The 15,154-nt window shown below is 65.2% G+C and overlaps 6 protein-coding genes across 6 annotated transcripts in view; 4 read left to right on the plus strand and 2 right to left on the minus strand.

Annotated features, from left to right (window-relative positions):
- Positions 1-1,217: 1,217 nt before the first annotated feature.
- Positions 1,218-3,535, plus strand: PFL1_01253 (uncharacterized protein; the record flags this gene model as incomplete). The annotated part of the gene is made up of 5 exons (XM_007878756.1): positions 1,218-1,362; positions 1,495-2,928; positions 3,031-3,125; positions 3,244-3,277; positions 3,435-3,535. The coding sequence occupies 5 exons, from the start codon at positions 1,218-1,220 to the stop codon at positions 3,533-3,535; spliced, it is 1,809 nt and encodes a 602-aa protein (XP_007876947.1).
- Positions 3,536-4,026: 491 nt separating this feature from the next.
- On the minus strand, positions 4,027-6,398 carry PFL1_01254 (uncharacterized protein; the record flags this gene model as incomplete). The annotated part of the gene is made up of 5 exons (XM_007878757.1): positions 4,027-4,558; positions 4,747-5,200; positions 5,313-5,538; positions 5,677-5,881; positions 5,971-6,398. 5 exons carry the CDS (start codon positions 6,396-6,398, stop codon positions 4,027-4,029), a joined length of 1,845 nt encoding a protein of 614 aa, XP_007876948.1.
- Positions 6,399-6,942: 544 nt separating this feature from the next.
- Positions 6,943-9,696, minus strand: PFL1_01255 (uncharacterized protein; the record flags this gene model as incomplete). Its single annotated transcript, XM_007878758.1, has 1 exon — positions 6,943-9,696. The coding sequence occupies one exon, from the start codon at positions 9,694-9,696 to the stop codon at positions 6,943-6,945; it is 2,754 nt and encodes a 917-aa protein (XP_007876949.1).
- Positions 9,697-10,874: 1,178 nt separating this feature from the next.
- Positions 10,875-11,393, plus strand: PFL1_01256 (uncharacterized protein; the record flags this gene model as incomplete). Its single annotated transcript, XM_007878759.1, has 1 exon — positions 10,875-11,393. The coding sequence occupies one exon, from the start codon at positions 10,875-10,877 to the stop codon at positions 11,391-11,393; it is 519 nt and encodes a 172-aa protein (XP_007876950.1).
- Positions 11,394-12,163: 770 nt separating this feature from the next.
- On the plus strand, positions 12,164-13,498 carry PFL1_01257 (uncharacterized protein; the record flags this gene model as incomplete). The annotated part of the gene is made up of 1 exon (XM_007878760.1): positions 12,164-13,498. The coding sequence occupies one exon, from the start codon at positions 12,164-12,166 to the stop codon at positions 13,496-13,498; it is 1,335 nt and encodes a 444-aa protein (XP_007876951.1).
- Positions 13,499-14,822: 1,324 nt separating this feature from the next.
- PFL1_01258 (uncharacterized protein) overlaps positions 14,823-15,154 on the plus strand; it is a gene marked incomplete at both ends in the record, with an annotated part of 2,064 nt that continues 1,732 nt past the window's right edge. The window contains one exon of the mRNA XM_007878761.1: positions 14,823-15,062. Coding sequence (XP_007876952.1) covers positions 14,823-15,062 — 240 coding nt within the window. The remainder of the gene's footprint in view (positions 15,063-15,154) is intronic.

The following is a 15,154-nucleotide window of genomic DNA, read 5'->3' on the forward strand; positions in this document are numbered from 1 at the left end:
GCCGACAAGGCAACGTCGGACGGCGTTTGGAAAGGAGGCTGCAACCCGGAGCAGGTAAGGCCGGCCGTCGTCGAAGTCAGCAGCAGCAGCAGCAACGGCGCACGTTCAACGACAGAAGAAGCAGGCAGGGCTTGGGCGGGCGGGCAGCCGCAGCCAAGCAACGCCGCGGCGGTTTTGGGGGGGTCCCAGCCGGGCGGCCAGGCCAGGCGGGCGGCAGAGGCAGGCAGGCAACCTTAGGGCACGAGCCAAGGCAGGCAGGCTAGGACGAGCGCGCCCTGGCTGGCCGGTTGGCGGGGGCCGTCGGTCAAAGGAGCGAGCCGAAGCAGAGACAGAAGTCGATCCTTTGACGTCATCCAACCGCGCGCGCCTGTGGGCCGACGTGCCAGCCGCGCCGACGCAGCCGACCCAAAGTGGCCAGCCCAGCGCAACGCAACGCAACAAAGCGCAACGCAGCTTAGCCTTGCCTGCAGCGGCCAGCCGGTTGGCACAGAGCGGCACGAAGGCGGGTCAGCCAAGTCGAGCCAGCACGGCTCGCCCCGGCACCCCGCCCTCGCTGGCCTGGCCTTGGTTCGGCCGCTGCCCGCGCCGCAGCGCAGAGCACCGCTGCATGCATGCGTGCGCTTCGCCTGCCTGGGCTTTGATCTGCCAGCAGGCAGGCTGCTGGTCAGCCAAGCCGAGAGGCCGACCGGCGGGGGTCCAGGCTGGCCGCCCTTCCAGGCAGAGAGACGCAGAGCGAAGGGCTCGGATGGCACGATCTGGGCCCAAGCGCCAGAGCGAGCAGCCAGGCAAGCCAGCCAGAGGCCTGGCAGGCAAGGTTGCGTCACCCCCAGCTCGTCGTCGCCGCAGGCAAGCACCGACGGTCAAGCCGCCGTCGAGCGCCTGCTTCGCTCGGTCGGCAGGCTGGATGACTGGCCCAGAGCCTTGCGGTCAACCGTTGCTCTGCCTTGGCCCGCCCGGCCCAATCCTCCAGTACTTGAACCCCCAGAGAGCCGTCGGGCGCGGCCTATGCGTGCCTCCCTTCCCCGTCAACACTCCCTCACTCTCTACCATCACCATCCATCCGCCTCGCTCCCATCACATCCATCAGCTTCGACAGCCAGCACACTAGTCGATAGCCAGCTACAGCAGCAACACACAGCCGACTTTCCCTCCCCGCCACCTTCGACCCAGCCCGCATCCATCCATCCGCGCCGTCGTCGCCGCCACCGCCATCCACAATGACCGACGCCCAGTCCACCATGACCAGGGCGACCTCGCTCAGCCGCAAGTCGACTGTGGCCAGCCGCAACGCATCGCTCATCAAGAAGAACACGGGCCCGCACGAGCTCCGCCCTTCGGACATCCTCATCGAGCGCTTCACGGGTGAGTAGGCGCGTTGTCCCTCGGCAGGTACCCTTGACGAGCTCGGGGGCATTTACGACGGCCGTGGTGCTGACGACGACTATCCTTGCCCGCCCTCTGATACGTCGCGCCCCGCCGCTCCGCTGCACACAGGCTGGAAGCACATCACCAAGCAGCTCATCAGCTACTTTGAGGGCATCGCCGACATCGAGTACAACACCGCAAAGGAGCTCACCAAGCTCGGCGGCGTCATCCAGGTGCCCTTCCGCGAGGGCAACCAGTACCTCGGCGAGGACGGCATCCAGGACATCTACTACGGCATCCGCGACAAGACGCGCGTCATCGCCGACCACCACGCCAACCTGGCCAAGACGGTCGAGGGCTCCATTGTCCAGCACCTCCAGAAGCTCCGCTCCGAGATCAAGGCGCACATCAAGAATGTCCAGCAGGACACGGGCAAGCTCGCCAACGGCGTCGCAAAGGAGCGCGAGATGTCGACCAAGATGATCTCTGACTTGGCCCGCTCCATCACCCTGCTCAAGAACACGCCGATGAGCGTCACGGCGCGCGAGGACCCCTACAGCGCCAACCAGGCCGTCTTCCGCCAGCTCCAGCGCCAGGTCAACGAGGAAAACGCCCTGCAGAAGAGCATCATCATCATGCAGCAGAACTCGGCCCACTTTGAGGAGGGCATTGTCCGCAGCATCCAGAGCGCCTGGCAGACGTTTGACGAGTGGAGCGGCAGGATGTCGGCCCAGGTCCAGGACACCTGGCTCAGCCTCGGCGTCCAGATGCGCAGCCTCCAGCCCAACGCCGAGTGGATCGCCTTTGCCGCCCGCTCCGACCACCTCCTCGACCCGGACACGCCCCTCCGCAACCCCGAGACGATCGACTACCCGGGCAAGGAGGACCCGTCGGTCATCCCCGTCCACCAGGGCATCCTCGAGCGCAAGAAGCGCTTCACCAAGACGTACAAGGAGTCGTTCTACGTCCTCACCCCCGCCGGCTACCTCCACGAGCACGGCTCCTCGGACCAGACCAAGCACCCGCAGCCAGAGCTCTCCCTCTTCCTGCCCGAGTGCACCCTCGGACCGCCCTCGACCATGGCCAGCAAGAGCCACAAGTTCCACATCGAGGGACGCAAGGTCACGGGCGGCCAGAGCGCCATCCCGCAGAAGGGCATCGCCAGCCTCGGCATGGGCCGCGAGCACGCCTACACGTTCCGCGCCCGCAGCCACGAGGAGATGATGGAGTGGTGGAACGACATCAAGCAGCTCTCCAAGGTCTACCTCACGACGTCGGAGCAGATGGACCGCTCCGGACCCGTCCCCGCCGCCGTCCGCGCCGCCGGCTACCGCAGCGAGGAGGAGGAGGAGGAAGAGGAGGACGGCAGCTCGATCGAGGAGGAGGACGAGGAGGAGTACGAGGAGGCCGAGGACGAGAACGCCCACGTCCACAACAACACGAGCTCCTCGGCCGCCGCCACGGCCGCCCCCGCCATCCCCCAGGCCGCCACCACCGGTTCCGCCAAGGAGGAGGAGATCCCGGCCTACTCTGGCGCGCCTCAGGGTGAGGTCGGCCCCAACGGTAAGTGCGGCCCTCACATGCTTGGGGCCCGGACAGCCTCGAGACCAAGACCAGCTGCTGACACGACGCGATTCGCGACTCAATCGACCCACCCGACTGCAGGCTACCTGCTCGAGAAGAAGACCGACAACGCCGCTCGCGCCGGTGAGCCGTCGCAGGACGGCCTCAACCGCAGCGCCAGCTCGGCGGGCAAGGAGGTGAGCATCGTCCTTCGACTCGACGTCGGCGTCGGCGCCACGCCCGATCGCAGCCACACGCCACGGCATCGCACTGACACGAAAGACGCCTCTGCCCACCCGTCCGACCCACGCACAGAAGGCGACCGAGGAAGCCGAGGCCACCAAGGAAGGTGAGTTGGGCAGCAACGCCGCGTGATTTCCACTCGCGACAGACGAGCGGCCAGGCGTGCCGCGTGCAGCAACCAATCGGCTCGGGAGGCTGGTCACCACGAGCCTCGGCCGCTGACACTCTGCCTGGTGTCGTTGGCTTTGGACTCGGGCACCCAGGGGCGGCTCCGAACCCGACGCCCGCCGACCTTGCCCGTCAGAATTCTGTCGCCAGCAGCATGCGCACCATGCAGACTGCGCGACAGGGCGACGACGAGTAGGCGGAGGTGGGGCTGCCTTGTGGCCGGGTGATGCTGCATTCCTCCCGCTTCCATCGCCTTTTCGCCTCGCTCTTCTCGACAAGACAAGGGTTTCAGCAGACTGACACGGGGACATCCTCACTCATCCTTGTCCCCTCGGCCCTTTTCGGGCGACGCAGCATGAGCGTGCGACGCCAGTCTCCTTCCTCGCTCCAACGGACGTGATATCAGAGTCGGGATACCCTACCTCTCTCCTCGGACCCATTCCCTGTTCCTCCAGTCCAGGCCGCTCTCAACGTCGCTCGTTTACTGCCCCACCCCCCTCGTCGAGACGGCCCGCTGCCGGCCGCTGCGACAGGCGGTGGGCGAGCCCGTCTCGACGTTTCCATGCTTGTCCATGATTGTTTAATTCTTATTTCGCTCGTTGCCCTCCGAGTCTCCGCCTGAAGTGTGCGTGCAAAGTGAGAGTCTGGCGCTGAGCGATGAGGGAGCGGCGAAAGGCCTTTTTTCCCCTAGGACGTGGGGAAGACGAGGGCGGCGACGCGGTAGCGCACCGCAAAGGCGAGGAGGGATCCGAGGGCCTGGACGGCCATGACGTGGTACCACAGCCCCAACTCGGAGATGCTCGGACCGGTATACGGCCTTGCCCCGTCGTCGTTGATCTTCCCTGTGTCGACACCGACACCGACATGGACAGGGGCGATGGTGGTGGTGGAGGAGGAGGGTCGATGTCGTACGCCGCGAAAGACGAGGATGGCATTGAGGAGGGTGAGGTTGGTCGTGCTCTTCAACCTCCTCTTTCCCCTTCCTCTCGGCGACGACGACGACGAGGAAGACGACGAGGAAGGGGGGTGGTGCCATTCGAGTTGGACCAGTCTTGCCGCTTCGAGCAGTCGGAGTATGACGACTGTCGAGCCGGATGCCACTTTTTTCGGCTGGCTCGCCACCACCACCACGCCTTTCCCCTCGGTGCGCAGCGGAAGGGTCGTGCCGTCGCTGAATTCCGTAATGGACGGGTACAGGCTGTTGGTACTTGCGTCGAACCTTCCATCGGAAAAGGTTGACGAGGAAGGGTGAAGGCAAAGAGCGGGGGGAAAGGGACGTAGATTGGTCTTAGGATTGGCTGGTACGGTCGCCTGGGCCCGTCCTCGATCCCGTCAAGAGCAAGGCGCGAGAGGAGGGAGAGAGGGGACGGTAATGACGACGACGACGACGGGCGCGGACCGACTCACCTCGGCACGCGATGGCGCGGGTTGGGCACGAGGCCAAACAGCTGCGGGCAGCTCAGGAGGAAGTTGAAGATCTGCGGTGCGAAAAACAGGAGGAGCGTCTTGCTGAAGTGGCCCAGGATGCCCACGGCGGAAAAGACCATGCCGGCAAAGTAGCAAAACGTGTCGCCCACAAACACGCGCGCCGGGTACCGGTTCCACGCCAGCAGGCCCAGGCAGACGCCCGAGAGCGGCAGCAGGAAATAGAGGCTGAAGAGGTGGCGACGCAGCAGCTCCTCGGACGCGAAGCTGCCCGGTAGGCCGGCGCGCGGATCGAGGTAGAGGAGGGAGTTGATGCACAGCGAGATGCAGATGACGAGCGCCTGCCCCACCTCGACGCCGTTGATGCCCGCCAAGATGTTGATGCTGTTTGTGCAGAACGTTGAGAGGAGCGACATGTAGACGTAGTAGAGCGGGCCTGCGCGGCCGAGGCACACGAGATGAGACGAAGGGGAGGGGTAAAGGGCGAAGGCGAGGGTTCAGCACGCGCGCTACCGCCATGCCGGTCGACGCCAGCTGCGGGGGCTCACCGAGATCGATAATCGATGTGCCCAGCCAGGCGCGCAGGCTCTCGGGCCAGCTGGGCATGACGACCGTCGTGCCGCCGCCGCCCGCGTAGTAGATCATCAGCAGCGGGATGCTGGCGATGATGGGGATGGGGAGCTTGTAGCGCCACCGGATGTCAAAGACGTCGTCGAGGAAGCCGAGCACGATGGCACAGAGGAACGTGAGGAGCGCAGAGAGGTAGCTTGCCAGCTGCGCGCATCAGCAGGACCAGAAACAGGTCACGCCGGGCCGGGTCAGCCAGCGAGACGGGACGGGAGGTCAATCTTTGTGCCTGAGGCGTCGTATGAGACCGGGCTCAGCAGGAGGAGGGGCGCGCCGGCTACGCACCTCGTGGTGGGGAAAGTCGCGCTTGCCGTCCATCCTGCCCTCCCATCCTATGGGATCTTTGAGCGGCCCCGGATCCAGTCCGAAGCCCGCAGCTGCCGCAGAGTGGCCAGCCTGCGAGGTGGGCGAGGTAAAGTAGCGGAAGGGGATGAAGAGGAAGAGGAGAGCCATGTAGACGCTCGCGGCCGGGAGGCCCATCGTCTCGGGACTGGAAGCCGGTCGGGGAGAGGGATTCAGCTGTCGCAACTTGGCTCGTACACTGACGAGGAGCGGACGCATCCGCGCAACATTGCTCACAGTTCCTCGAGCTGGCGGCTCTTGAGCAGGTCCTTGCCCTTGAAGCCGCGCTGCTTGAAGACGTCCTTTGTACCTTGAATCGCCAGCGAGGTGGCCCACAGGCCCAGCACGGCCAGGCCGCACGAGGCGAGGAGGTCCGGGAAGCACCTGTCAAAGTCGAGAATGGACTGTCGCTGGGTTGGCGTGAGGGCTATGGAGACGAAGCGCGAGACGAGCGGGTGGGCTGCGTGGTCGAGGCGCGTCCATATCGAGATCGACGAGTGGTGCAGCGACGAGGGGCGGAAGAATGAGAGGAGCGTGTCGCGCAGACCAGGATGGGTGGCGGAGAGGTGTGCGGGTAGGGATGCGTGGTACTGTACGAGTGGCGGGAGCAGGAGGAGGGTGAGGGCGATGGGCAGCGCGACCGCTGTCAGCGCGAGGGAAGGCATGGCGAGGGCGGGGAAAGCGAGGGCAAGAAGCGGAGTGTCGATAATCAGTTGTGCTCGCTAGCGGGTCAACAGCATGGCTGCGGTCTGCTGCGGCGAAGCAAGGAAGGATGGAGGAGGAGGAGGAGGTGGTGTTGGTGGTGGTGGTGGTGGTGGTGGAAGCGGTGGTCAACCCGGGTCCCCCTTGGTGGAGGCAAGGAGCAGGCAGTCGACGTGGCCGCATGCAGAACAACGCCGGCCAATCTTGAGTGTGAGGGAAACAACAAAAGCCACGAGGCTCAAGCATCCACGCACAGACCAGCCAAGCCACGCACGGGGCCAGGCTCCGCACCCGCGGCCGTTGCTACCTTCGATAACCATCAACAACAGCCAGCCGTCAGCCCTCGTCTCGCCTGGCCTCGTCCCGTCTTGGACTTCCCACTGTCGCAGCATGTCGCATCACTCTCGTCACGAAAGCACGGCGTTTCACCTGGAGCATGACCGTCGACGGCGGCACTCGGTGAGATTGTCGTTCGGGGCCCTGGCAGCGCGCAAGCCGCCAGCCAGCCTAAGCCTTGTCCTCCGCCCCCTTGGCGCCATCCGCCTCGCTCCCACCCCGTCCCATGGCCCATCGCGCCGCCTCGGATCGACACCGCGCCACCTCGGCGTACACGGTGCGCGCCACCTCGTCCCACACTTCGGCATCGCGGTACGGCCGCTCGCACGACCCCGTCCCCCCCTGCAGGTTCTCGGTCGCGCTCTCCCCAACCTCGACCCCCAACCCGGGCACGTGCACCGCCCCGGGCGCCTCGGTGTCTTGCCCGGTGCCAGGCGCCTTCGGAGCGCTATTGGTGCCCGACGACGTGGCCGCCTTGGACGGCTCAAACTTGAGCGCATCCGGAGGGTGGAACCAGTAGTTGAGCGCCATGTGGAAGCCTTGGTCGGCACCAGCGCCAGCACCGCTCTTGCCGCTGCTGCTGCTGCCCTCGTCGGCCGCGGTGGCATCGTCCGAGCCATAGGGCGGCAGCGACGACGACGTCACCTCGTGATACCAGCTGGCGGGCAGGTAGAGCATCTCGCCGGGTCTCAAAAACACCTCAAAAGGCTCCGGGCAGTCCAGCAGCGGCCGCGGACCCTTGAGCTCCACGTCTTCAACGGCAACACGCGAGGCCTTCTTCTTGCTGTTGCCCTTGGCCTTTGATGTGCTCGATCCTGATCTCGAGCCATTGCTGGCGGCAGCGGCGGGCGGGCGGCAGGGGTCGTCGGGAATACCAAAGTGTGCGTGAAGCGTCCGCGGATGGACCAGCGAGAAGCTCTGCGGCTCCTTGTCTTCCGCATCGTTTCCGTCGTCGTCGTCGTCGTCGTCGTCGTCGGCCTGCCCGGACAGAGCGAGGAGCCGTTGCAGTTCCGCCTCGCCCGCGTCGACGTCGCCAAACTCGGATCCAGAGTCTGCCTCGGGGAAAAGCGGTGGCCCAGAGTCGTCGGAATCGTCGCCGCTGTCGTCATCATCTTCGTCGTCATCCATGTCGTCGCCGACAGCGGGAAATCCGTCGCCGTCGCCGTCATCGTCCATGTCCTCGTCGTCCTCACTGCCTTCGTCTGAGTCTGGACCCGGGAGGGCCTCGATGCTCTGGATCTCGGAAGCGATCTTGACCTTCTTGCGCGAGCTCTTGCCGTCGGCCATCTTGCGCTCTCGTTCACCGCCAGACGATTCGGCATCGCTGGGAGGGTCGCCGTCCTCGTGTTCCTCTGCCGAAAAGCTCGTGAATGGTGGAGAGCCGCCGCCATCGCTGTCGAAGTCGTCATCGAGGCCATGGATCCTCTTTAGATCCGGAGGGGGCGCCTTGCGCTCTGTCGGATCCTCGTCAGAGTCCGAATCCAGAGACCCTGGCGCGCCCTCTGTGAGGCGGTTGACCTGCTGGCAGAAGATGTCCATCGCCTCCTTGTCGCCCATGAAGGCGCGCCTGGCGAGCGGATGCAGCTCTTCTGGCACCCTGTCGAGAAGGTCTTCCATCCTTCCGTCCTGGCTGCCCTCTTCTTCGCTCTCCGAGTAGACGTCGTCTTCCGAGCTCAGCTCCTCGTCTTCCTCGTCGCTGCCCCCTCGGCCGTTGGAAAAGGTGAGCCCTCTGGCTGCCATGATCCTCCTAAGCCGGGCGGAGCGCTCGTTGTCCTCGCTGTCGATCTCGCCATCGTCGCCTTCGTCTTCTTCGTCGCTTGTGTTGGCGTTGGGGTCGATGCCCTCTTCGTCCATCCTGCACAGGAGGAGCTCGGCTTCGGCCTGCAGGAACGCCTGCTCGGCCAGCTCCTGCGCGTGCGTCTGCTTGGCCTTGCCCTTTCGCTGCTGCCGGTGCTTTTCACCTTCGCCGCAGGCGGCGGCGGCGAGGTCGTCGATCTCCTGCTTGACCCGGAGCCGGGCCTGCCGGCGCCATCGGGCGGCGTCCGAGGGAACCAGGCCGTCGGGCCGGATCGAGAGGCGCTGCCGTGCTCCCGGTGCAAAGGGAGGTACCTCGCCGGGAGCGGTGTAGACGATGAGGCCGTTAGGATGCACCTTTTCGATCTGGCCTCTCGGATGGAGGTGACGGTGGGCCGAGGGCGGGAAGAGGAGGAAGCGCTTGTAGCCCGAGAGAAGGATGTAGAGGTTGTCGTGGAAGTCGTGGTGGAGGCCGGAGCTCTTTCCTTCTTTGCTGCTGCCCAGCCAGAGGTTGCACTGCTGGAGCACCAGCTGGCCGAGCAGGTCCGGCCTGGCGGGGAAGTCGTTTGACAGCGCATTGGTGGGGGCCGGGAGGACCGTGTCGATCTCGGGCTTGAAGTCGGCCTTGCCGCCGTCGAGGGCTCCGATGATGGACCCGTCGTGCGTCGCCAGGTCGGATCCCGAAGCCTCGCTCGAGGAGGATGACCCCGTGTCGTTGTCTTCATCGCCGCCCTCGTCGCCGTCGTCGTACTGCGTGGTCAGGTACCATTTCCCGGCCTGGCTCGGATCTTGAAGGATGTCGATGTACTCGGAGAAGGGGACCGTCTTTCTGGCCGCAGAGGTGCCAAAGTGGCCTGCCGTGGGATGGATGGGCTCGATCTTGACGGGCACGTTGCCGGCCACGGAGCGGAGGTATTCGAGGTCCGTCCAGCGCTCGCCCGCCCACTCGGGGTCGGACAGGGTGCCCTGGATGACGACGGGCCTGCGTTTCCTGATGTACTCGTTCCACATCTCCTCGCGCGAGATCTGGTTGGTGATCCTGGGGATCTCGGGCGTGTAGACCGACGTGAGGGGCCGGGGCGCCCAACCCGCGTACTGGTCGTGCGATATTGGCAGCGGAAGCCTGCTCATGGCGGCGGGGGTGAGCGGTTGGCGGGGGCTTTCGTTGCCTCGTCGAGCTTGACGAAGTCGATGCGGGTGACCGAGGTCGAATTCAGGAGCAACCAGAGAGGACAAGGATTGGTGCTGGAGGCGCCTCCAGCGGTCGATGGCGGTGCGGCCTTAGACGAGGGTTTGGCGGATCATACGGCGCTCAAAGCAGCGGGGACGGCATGCGATAGAACGGATGCTGGCAGGCGGTGAACTGCAGGAAGAGTGACGAGGGTGCAGGCTGCCAGACGGGGAGGAGTGCGAATTAGAGCGCGGCGGACTGCGGCGAAGCGCAAAGGTGGTCAGAGCGGCCATCAGCAGAGAAGGCGGCGGCGGCGGCGGCGGCAAAGAGGGAAAAAAAGATTGAGTCCAAGTGATCGGGCCCTGCAGCTTCCTCGCCGTCATGCAACCAAGACAGCCAGGCCAGTCGAGGCCGGTCGAAGCCAGAGTAGTGTCGAGTGTCGAGGCTTTGTCATCCGCCCGCCGAGGGCAGCAGCGGTTGGCTGCGGTGGGCCGTTCCTTCAAAAGGAGGCGGAAAAAGAGCGACCGTCACTCGGCCCCATCTTCCCATCTCTGCAAAGAAAAAAAGCCTCGACGCCCGCCGACAAGCCCACAGACGCCCGCCCGCTTCCCATAAAGTCGAGCCACGCCGCAACCCGCCTCCTTTTCTCTTCTCTTCTTCTCCAACGCGCGCCCTCCTCCGGCTGCGCTCGCCAACGTCTTCGTGAGTACCGCCCTTGACCCCAAGGCCAACGCACCTGCCAGCTCGAGCGACACCACAACGACTTCCCCACACCGGCAATGAGCGAACGCGCAAGGTTACATACATAATGCGCTCAATACATCTGGCACCTCTTCGCCGAGCCCCTGGCGGCGTCTCCCGCTCGCGGGCTTCGCTGCCAGGGTCGATGCCGCAACTTTGACTCTCCGAGCCGTCGTGCACCTCTCGTGGTGTCTCTTTTCGCTGCTGGTCGCAGCGCTACCTCGCCTTCGAGCCCATCCATGCTGTTAGGCTGTCTTGACTGACCAAGTCCGCATGCATTGCCCTCCCGCTCTTGGATCGCGTCGCCGACAGCAGGTCCGCACAGAATACAACCTTCGTCGCACCTGTCTGCAGGAACCACCTCTCGCGCCCCCGCCTGTTGATTCACACTTCGACGATGAGGCCGACTCAGCTGCTGCGACTCCGTCAGACCATGGCCCAGCTGGCCAAGGCGTCGAACCAGCCGGTGCCCCCGTCTGCGCCCTCTAGCGCCGTCAGGGAGGCGTCGGCCACGATCCTGCCGCCGATCCAGCTCTACCGCCGCATCCACCGCGCCCACCGCCACCTGACGGCCGACATGCGGGTGCTGGGCGATGACTATGTGCGCGACGAGTTCCGGCGCCACAAGGACATCGACAACCCGCTGCAGATTGTCGCGTTCCTGAGCTCGTGGAAGATGTACCTCGACCAGCTCGAGGTGTCGCAGGGCAAGCCCGGCGGCTTCCGCGGCAAGCGTCTCGACGCGACGCTCATGGACAAGCTGTCCGACGAGCAGGTCAACCAGCTCTACGAGCTGATGCAGGCCACCGAGTCGGCCTATGACCCCGAGCGTGCCCAGGCCGCTCCGCCCAACGCAAAGGCTATGGCCCAAGCCGCCGCTAAGGCCCAGGGCATGTCGCTCAAGAACGACGACTGACTCTAGCGCGCAGGCCGAGCGTGACCCCCTCCATATACCATCCAGCATGTCTCGTTCATTCCCCTTTGCCACCCTTGGTCGACCGCTGCGGCTAGCTCTGCCGCTCGCTGCTCCCTATAATGACCGCCACGTCGAGGCATCGGCTGCCATCTGTATTTCTAGACTCTGCGCCGCGCTCCCTCTCCTCTGCATTGCCACACGACCCATTCCCCATCCTTTTCGAGCGACGAAGCATGCATTCGGCGAAACACGGCTCGGCTGGCAGGTCGGCTCCCCTTTGGCCAAGAGGACTGATGTGAGCAGGTCGGCGGGTCGAGCACCCGCGGCAACTGCGGCAAGGGAGGGCCAGGGGAAATTGCTGCAAAATGGCAGGGCAGGGCAGGGCAGAGTTGTGGCTGGCTGGGCAGGTTTGCGTGATCGGGCTGGGGACGGGGCGCAGAAAAAAAGCAGGCGGGTGGCCGGGCGATGCGATAAATGGGGGTTCAAAGCCGAGCCTCAACGCCGCCTTTGCTCCTTCGTTGCGCACCACCACCATCGCCACCCCTTTGCCCTGCCTTGTCTCCCGGCTCACGGTCCTCTGCGCTGCCTCTCCACTCGCACCCCCCGTGCAAGAGTCGGCAAGAGGTCTACGCTAGGCTCATGTCATCCTGGCCGCCGCTCCAACGCACCGTCACCGCTTAGCTGCGTGCCTGACGTCGCTGGTTGCGCACCCTCCCCTTCGCTTAACCCTCCCACCTCTTACCGCCACTCGACCGGATTGCCCGCCCGCCATGTCAAGCAGCTTCACCTCGCTCGGCCGCGGCTCTGGTCCGCAGGATGGCGACATCAAGCTCGCCTCGGACGAGCAGCTCTCGACCATCCGGAGGCTCGCCCAGATCGTTGCTCGCATCTTCTACGAAGACCGCCACATCGTCCTGATGGACCAGCTTGTCACCATCACCGTCCTGCCTGCTGATGTCCTGGCCCACCGCCTTGGCACTCAGGTCAAGGAGCTGGCGGCGCTCGCCTCGAGGCTGCTCGAGGACAAGCTGGTCTGCACCTTCCGCCGCAATGAGACCAAGGACAACATCCACAACCGCACCTTCCAGCGCACCTACTACTACCTCGACTACAAGCTCTTTCTGGACGTGACAAAGTGGCGCATGATGTCGATCCGCAAGAAGATCGACCAGCGCCTGAGGAACGAGCTCGACAACAAGGGCTACGTCTGCCCCCGATGCAAGCGCTCGTTTTCCACGCTCGAGGTGGCGCACCTGCTCGACGTCTTCCGCAACGTCTTTGTCTGCGACAACCCTGGCTGCAACACGGAGCTCGTCGACAACGAGGAGGCCGAGGACGTCAAGAAGAGCAAGGACAGCCTGATGCGCTTCAACGAGCAGCTCGGCACCATCCTCGGCGGCCTGCGCAAGGTCGAAGGCATCACCCTGCCGCCGCTCGACGTCGGCGCCTGGCTCACCAAGCACGCCGCCTCACAGCCTTGGAACGTCCGACGTGACGACGACACTGGCCTACCCACCCCGGCCCCGGTCAATGGCGTCTCGACAGGCCTCAAGGTCGACCTTGCCTCCAACGACCCTGCTGCCGAGGCCGCCCGCCGCGCCGCGAAGCTCAAGGCGGAAGAGGAACAACGCAAGCAGAACGCGCTTCCCGCCTGGCATCTTGCCAGTACCGTCAGCGGTGAGCAGACCAGCCTCGGACGCAAGCAGCAGAGGCTACAGGGCCTGGACGGCGTCGACATCGAGGAGGCCAAGAAGTCGGACGAGGTCGACGAGGAAGACTACTTTGCCCAGTATGCATCGCTGCAGAAAGCCGAGCAGAAGGCCAAATCCGCTGCCGCTGCAGCAGCAGCAGCCGCCGCCGCCGCCGCCGCCCCGAAGTCCTCGGCGGACAGCCCCGACCTCGACTTTGAGGACGTCGTGACGCAAGCACTGGACGGCGACTCATCCGCGCCCTCGCGCAAGAGGTCGCGCTCGCAGACGCCGACGGGTGACACAAGTCTGAGCAAGAAGCCCAAGGTCGACTCGCAAGGCACCACTCCAGCACCGCCCGCGGCCGCCGACGACGACGACGAAGAGGGCTTTGACGACTTCGAGGACGTGATCTGAACACGCCCGTCGCCGTCACGCCGCCACGCCGCCGCACCATCTATACCCCCCACCCTTGGACGCCATCCATAGACATCGATACCCCAGCTAACCTTCATGGCGCCCGGGCCACGGTGCATTCGACGCCCCTCGCCTGATGAGAGGCGGACTCCGCCTGCAGTGAGCTTCCAGCGAGAATCGAGAACATGCTAAGACAGTCTCACGGAGCCCAGCCGTCCCATCTCCTCGGTCCCGTCCTTTCCGACCTCTCGCGATGCTGTTGCCCCCCCCCCCCCCTTTTCGCATCGTCCCTCTCCTGCTTCAGTCCTCTCCCTCGCCGTGTTCCCCTTCCCCAGCCACTTTCTCCCCCACCTCCCTTCCTCCCACCATCATCACGCCAGGTCTTAAGAGCACCGAGCCTTGGATCCGGCCTCGCATCTTTGCGAGGTTCGGATCCCGTGGCCGGGGTTTGAGTCATAGCCAGGCAATATCGTCATGTCCCGTACTGTCCAGGCATAGGGGTCTGCTCCGGATCGGTGCCGGCGGCGCTCGTCGTCGCCGTGTCGCTCGAAAAGGCACGGCTGCTCCTTGACCCGCCTCGCGCGGGTGAAGCGGTTGCGTTTCCTGCCCAACGACCCATCGTCGCCATTCCGAAGACGCAAAACACGTCCTCCCTCACCCTCGCTCGTCGTTTCACCTCCTTGTGACGTTGAGGGGCAGGCGCGGTGGGGGGAGTGCAAAACTTGTCGAGGACGACGGTGGTCTGGTTGAGCTATGCTCGGCCGTCGACAGGCGCAACCCGGCCCTGGATTGGGGACGACATGCTTTCGGCGCTCGAGGGAGCAGTATCAGATCGGGCTTCGACGGCGAGAAGGTGGCGATGATCTCGGGCTCCTGATGGAAGCGCGACGGTGATGGCCTTGTCGCACGCCCCCTCGTACCAAAGTCGAGGTGCTGACCCTGCGACCTCAGGCGCCCCTTGCAATGCAATACGATGTAGCGCCGAGATAGAGACATGCGTGTCTGTGTGTCTGAGGGCGAGGATGAACCCAGGCGGGCAGCGAGAAGCCGCCCAGCAGGTGAGAAGATGTGGACCGGTAGGCGGGGCGCATTCCGATGCGTTGGCTGCGTCTGGCTGCATTCGGCGTCGAACCGTGCGAAGCCAAGGTGGAGAAGCGCGGTCTAGGCCTGGTAGGCTCCAGCTGTCACGCGACGAGGGTCAGCGCTGACCTCTCATCCCCTCGCCTCGTTCTTCCCCGACAACCACGACCACGACCGCGACCCCTGCCACCACCCGCTTCTTTTCTCGCCTCGCACGGCCGCCACCCCAACGACGACCAACACCATGGCCTACGCACCCGCTGTCCACCGCGACGGCGATGCGGCCGCGCAGGCGTCGCGCATCCTGGCCGACACGCAGGTCTCGCCCGCCATCATCTCGGCGCTGATCCGCCGGGTCAAGGCGCTTACGTCGCGCCTCATCGACCGCGAGGTAGACGAGGACACCATCACCTCGACCGAGGGCCTCGTCACGCCCGCCGTCGTGTCGGCGTTTCACGAGATCGGCGGCGACTTTGGCGATGCCGTGCCCTACTGCCTGCTCGAGGCGCGCAAAAGTTCCTCCGCGACGCGGCGCGCCAGCCGCTCGACTACACGCTCAACTCGCGCCGCGCCCTC

This window comes from Pseudozyma flocculosa (genome assembly GCF_000417875.1).
Source record: "Pseudozyma flocculosa PF-1 unplaced genomic scaffold scaffold00003, whole genome shotgun sequence".
Lineage (NCBI taxonomy): Eukaryota > Fungi > Basidiomycota > Ustilaginomycetes > Ustilaginales > Ustilaginaceae > Pseudozyma > Pseudozyma flocculosa.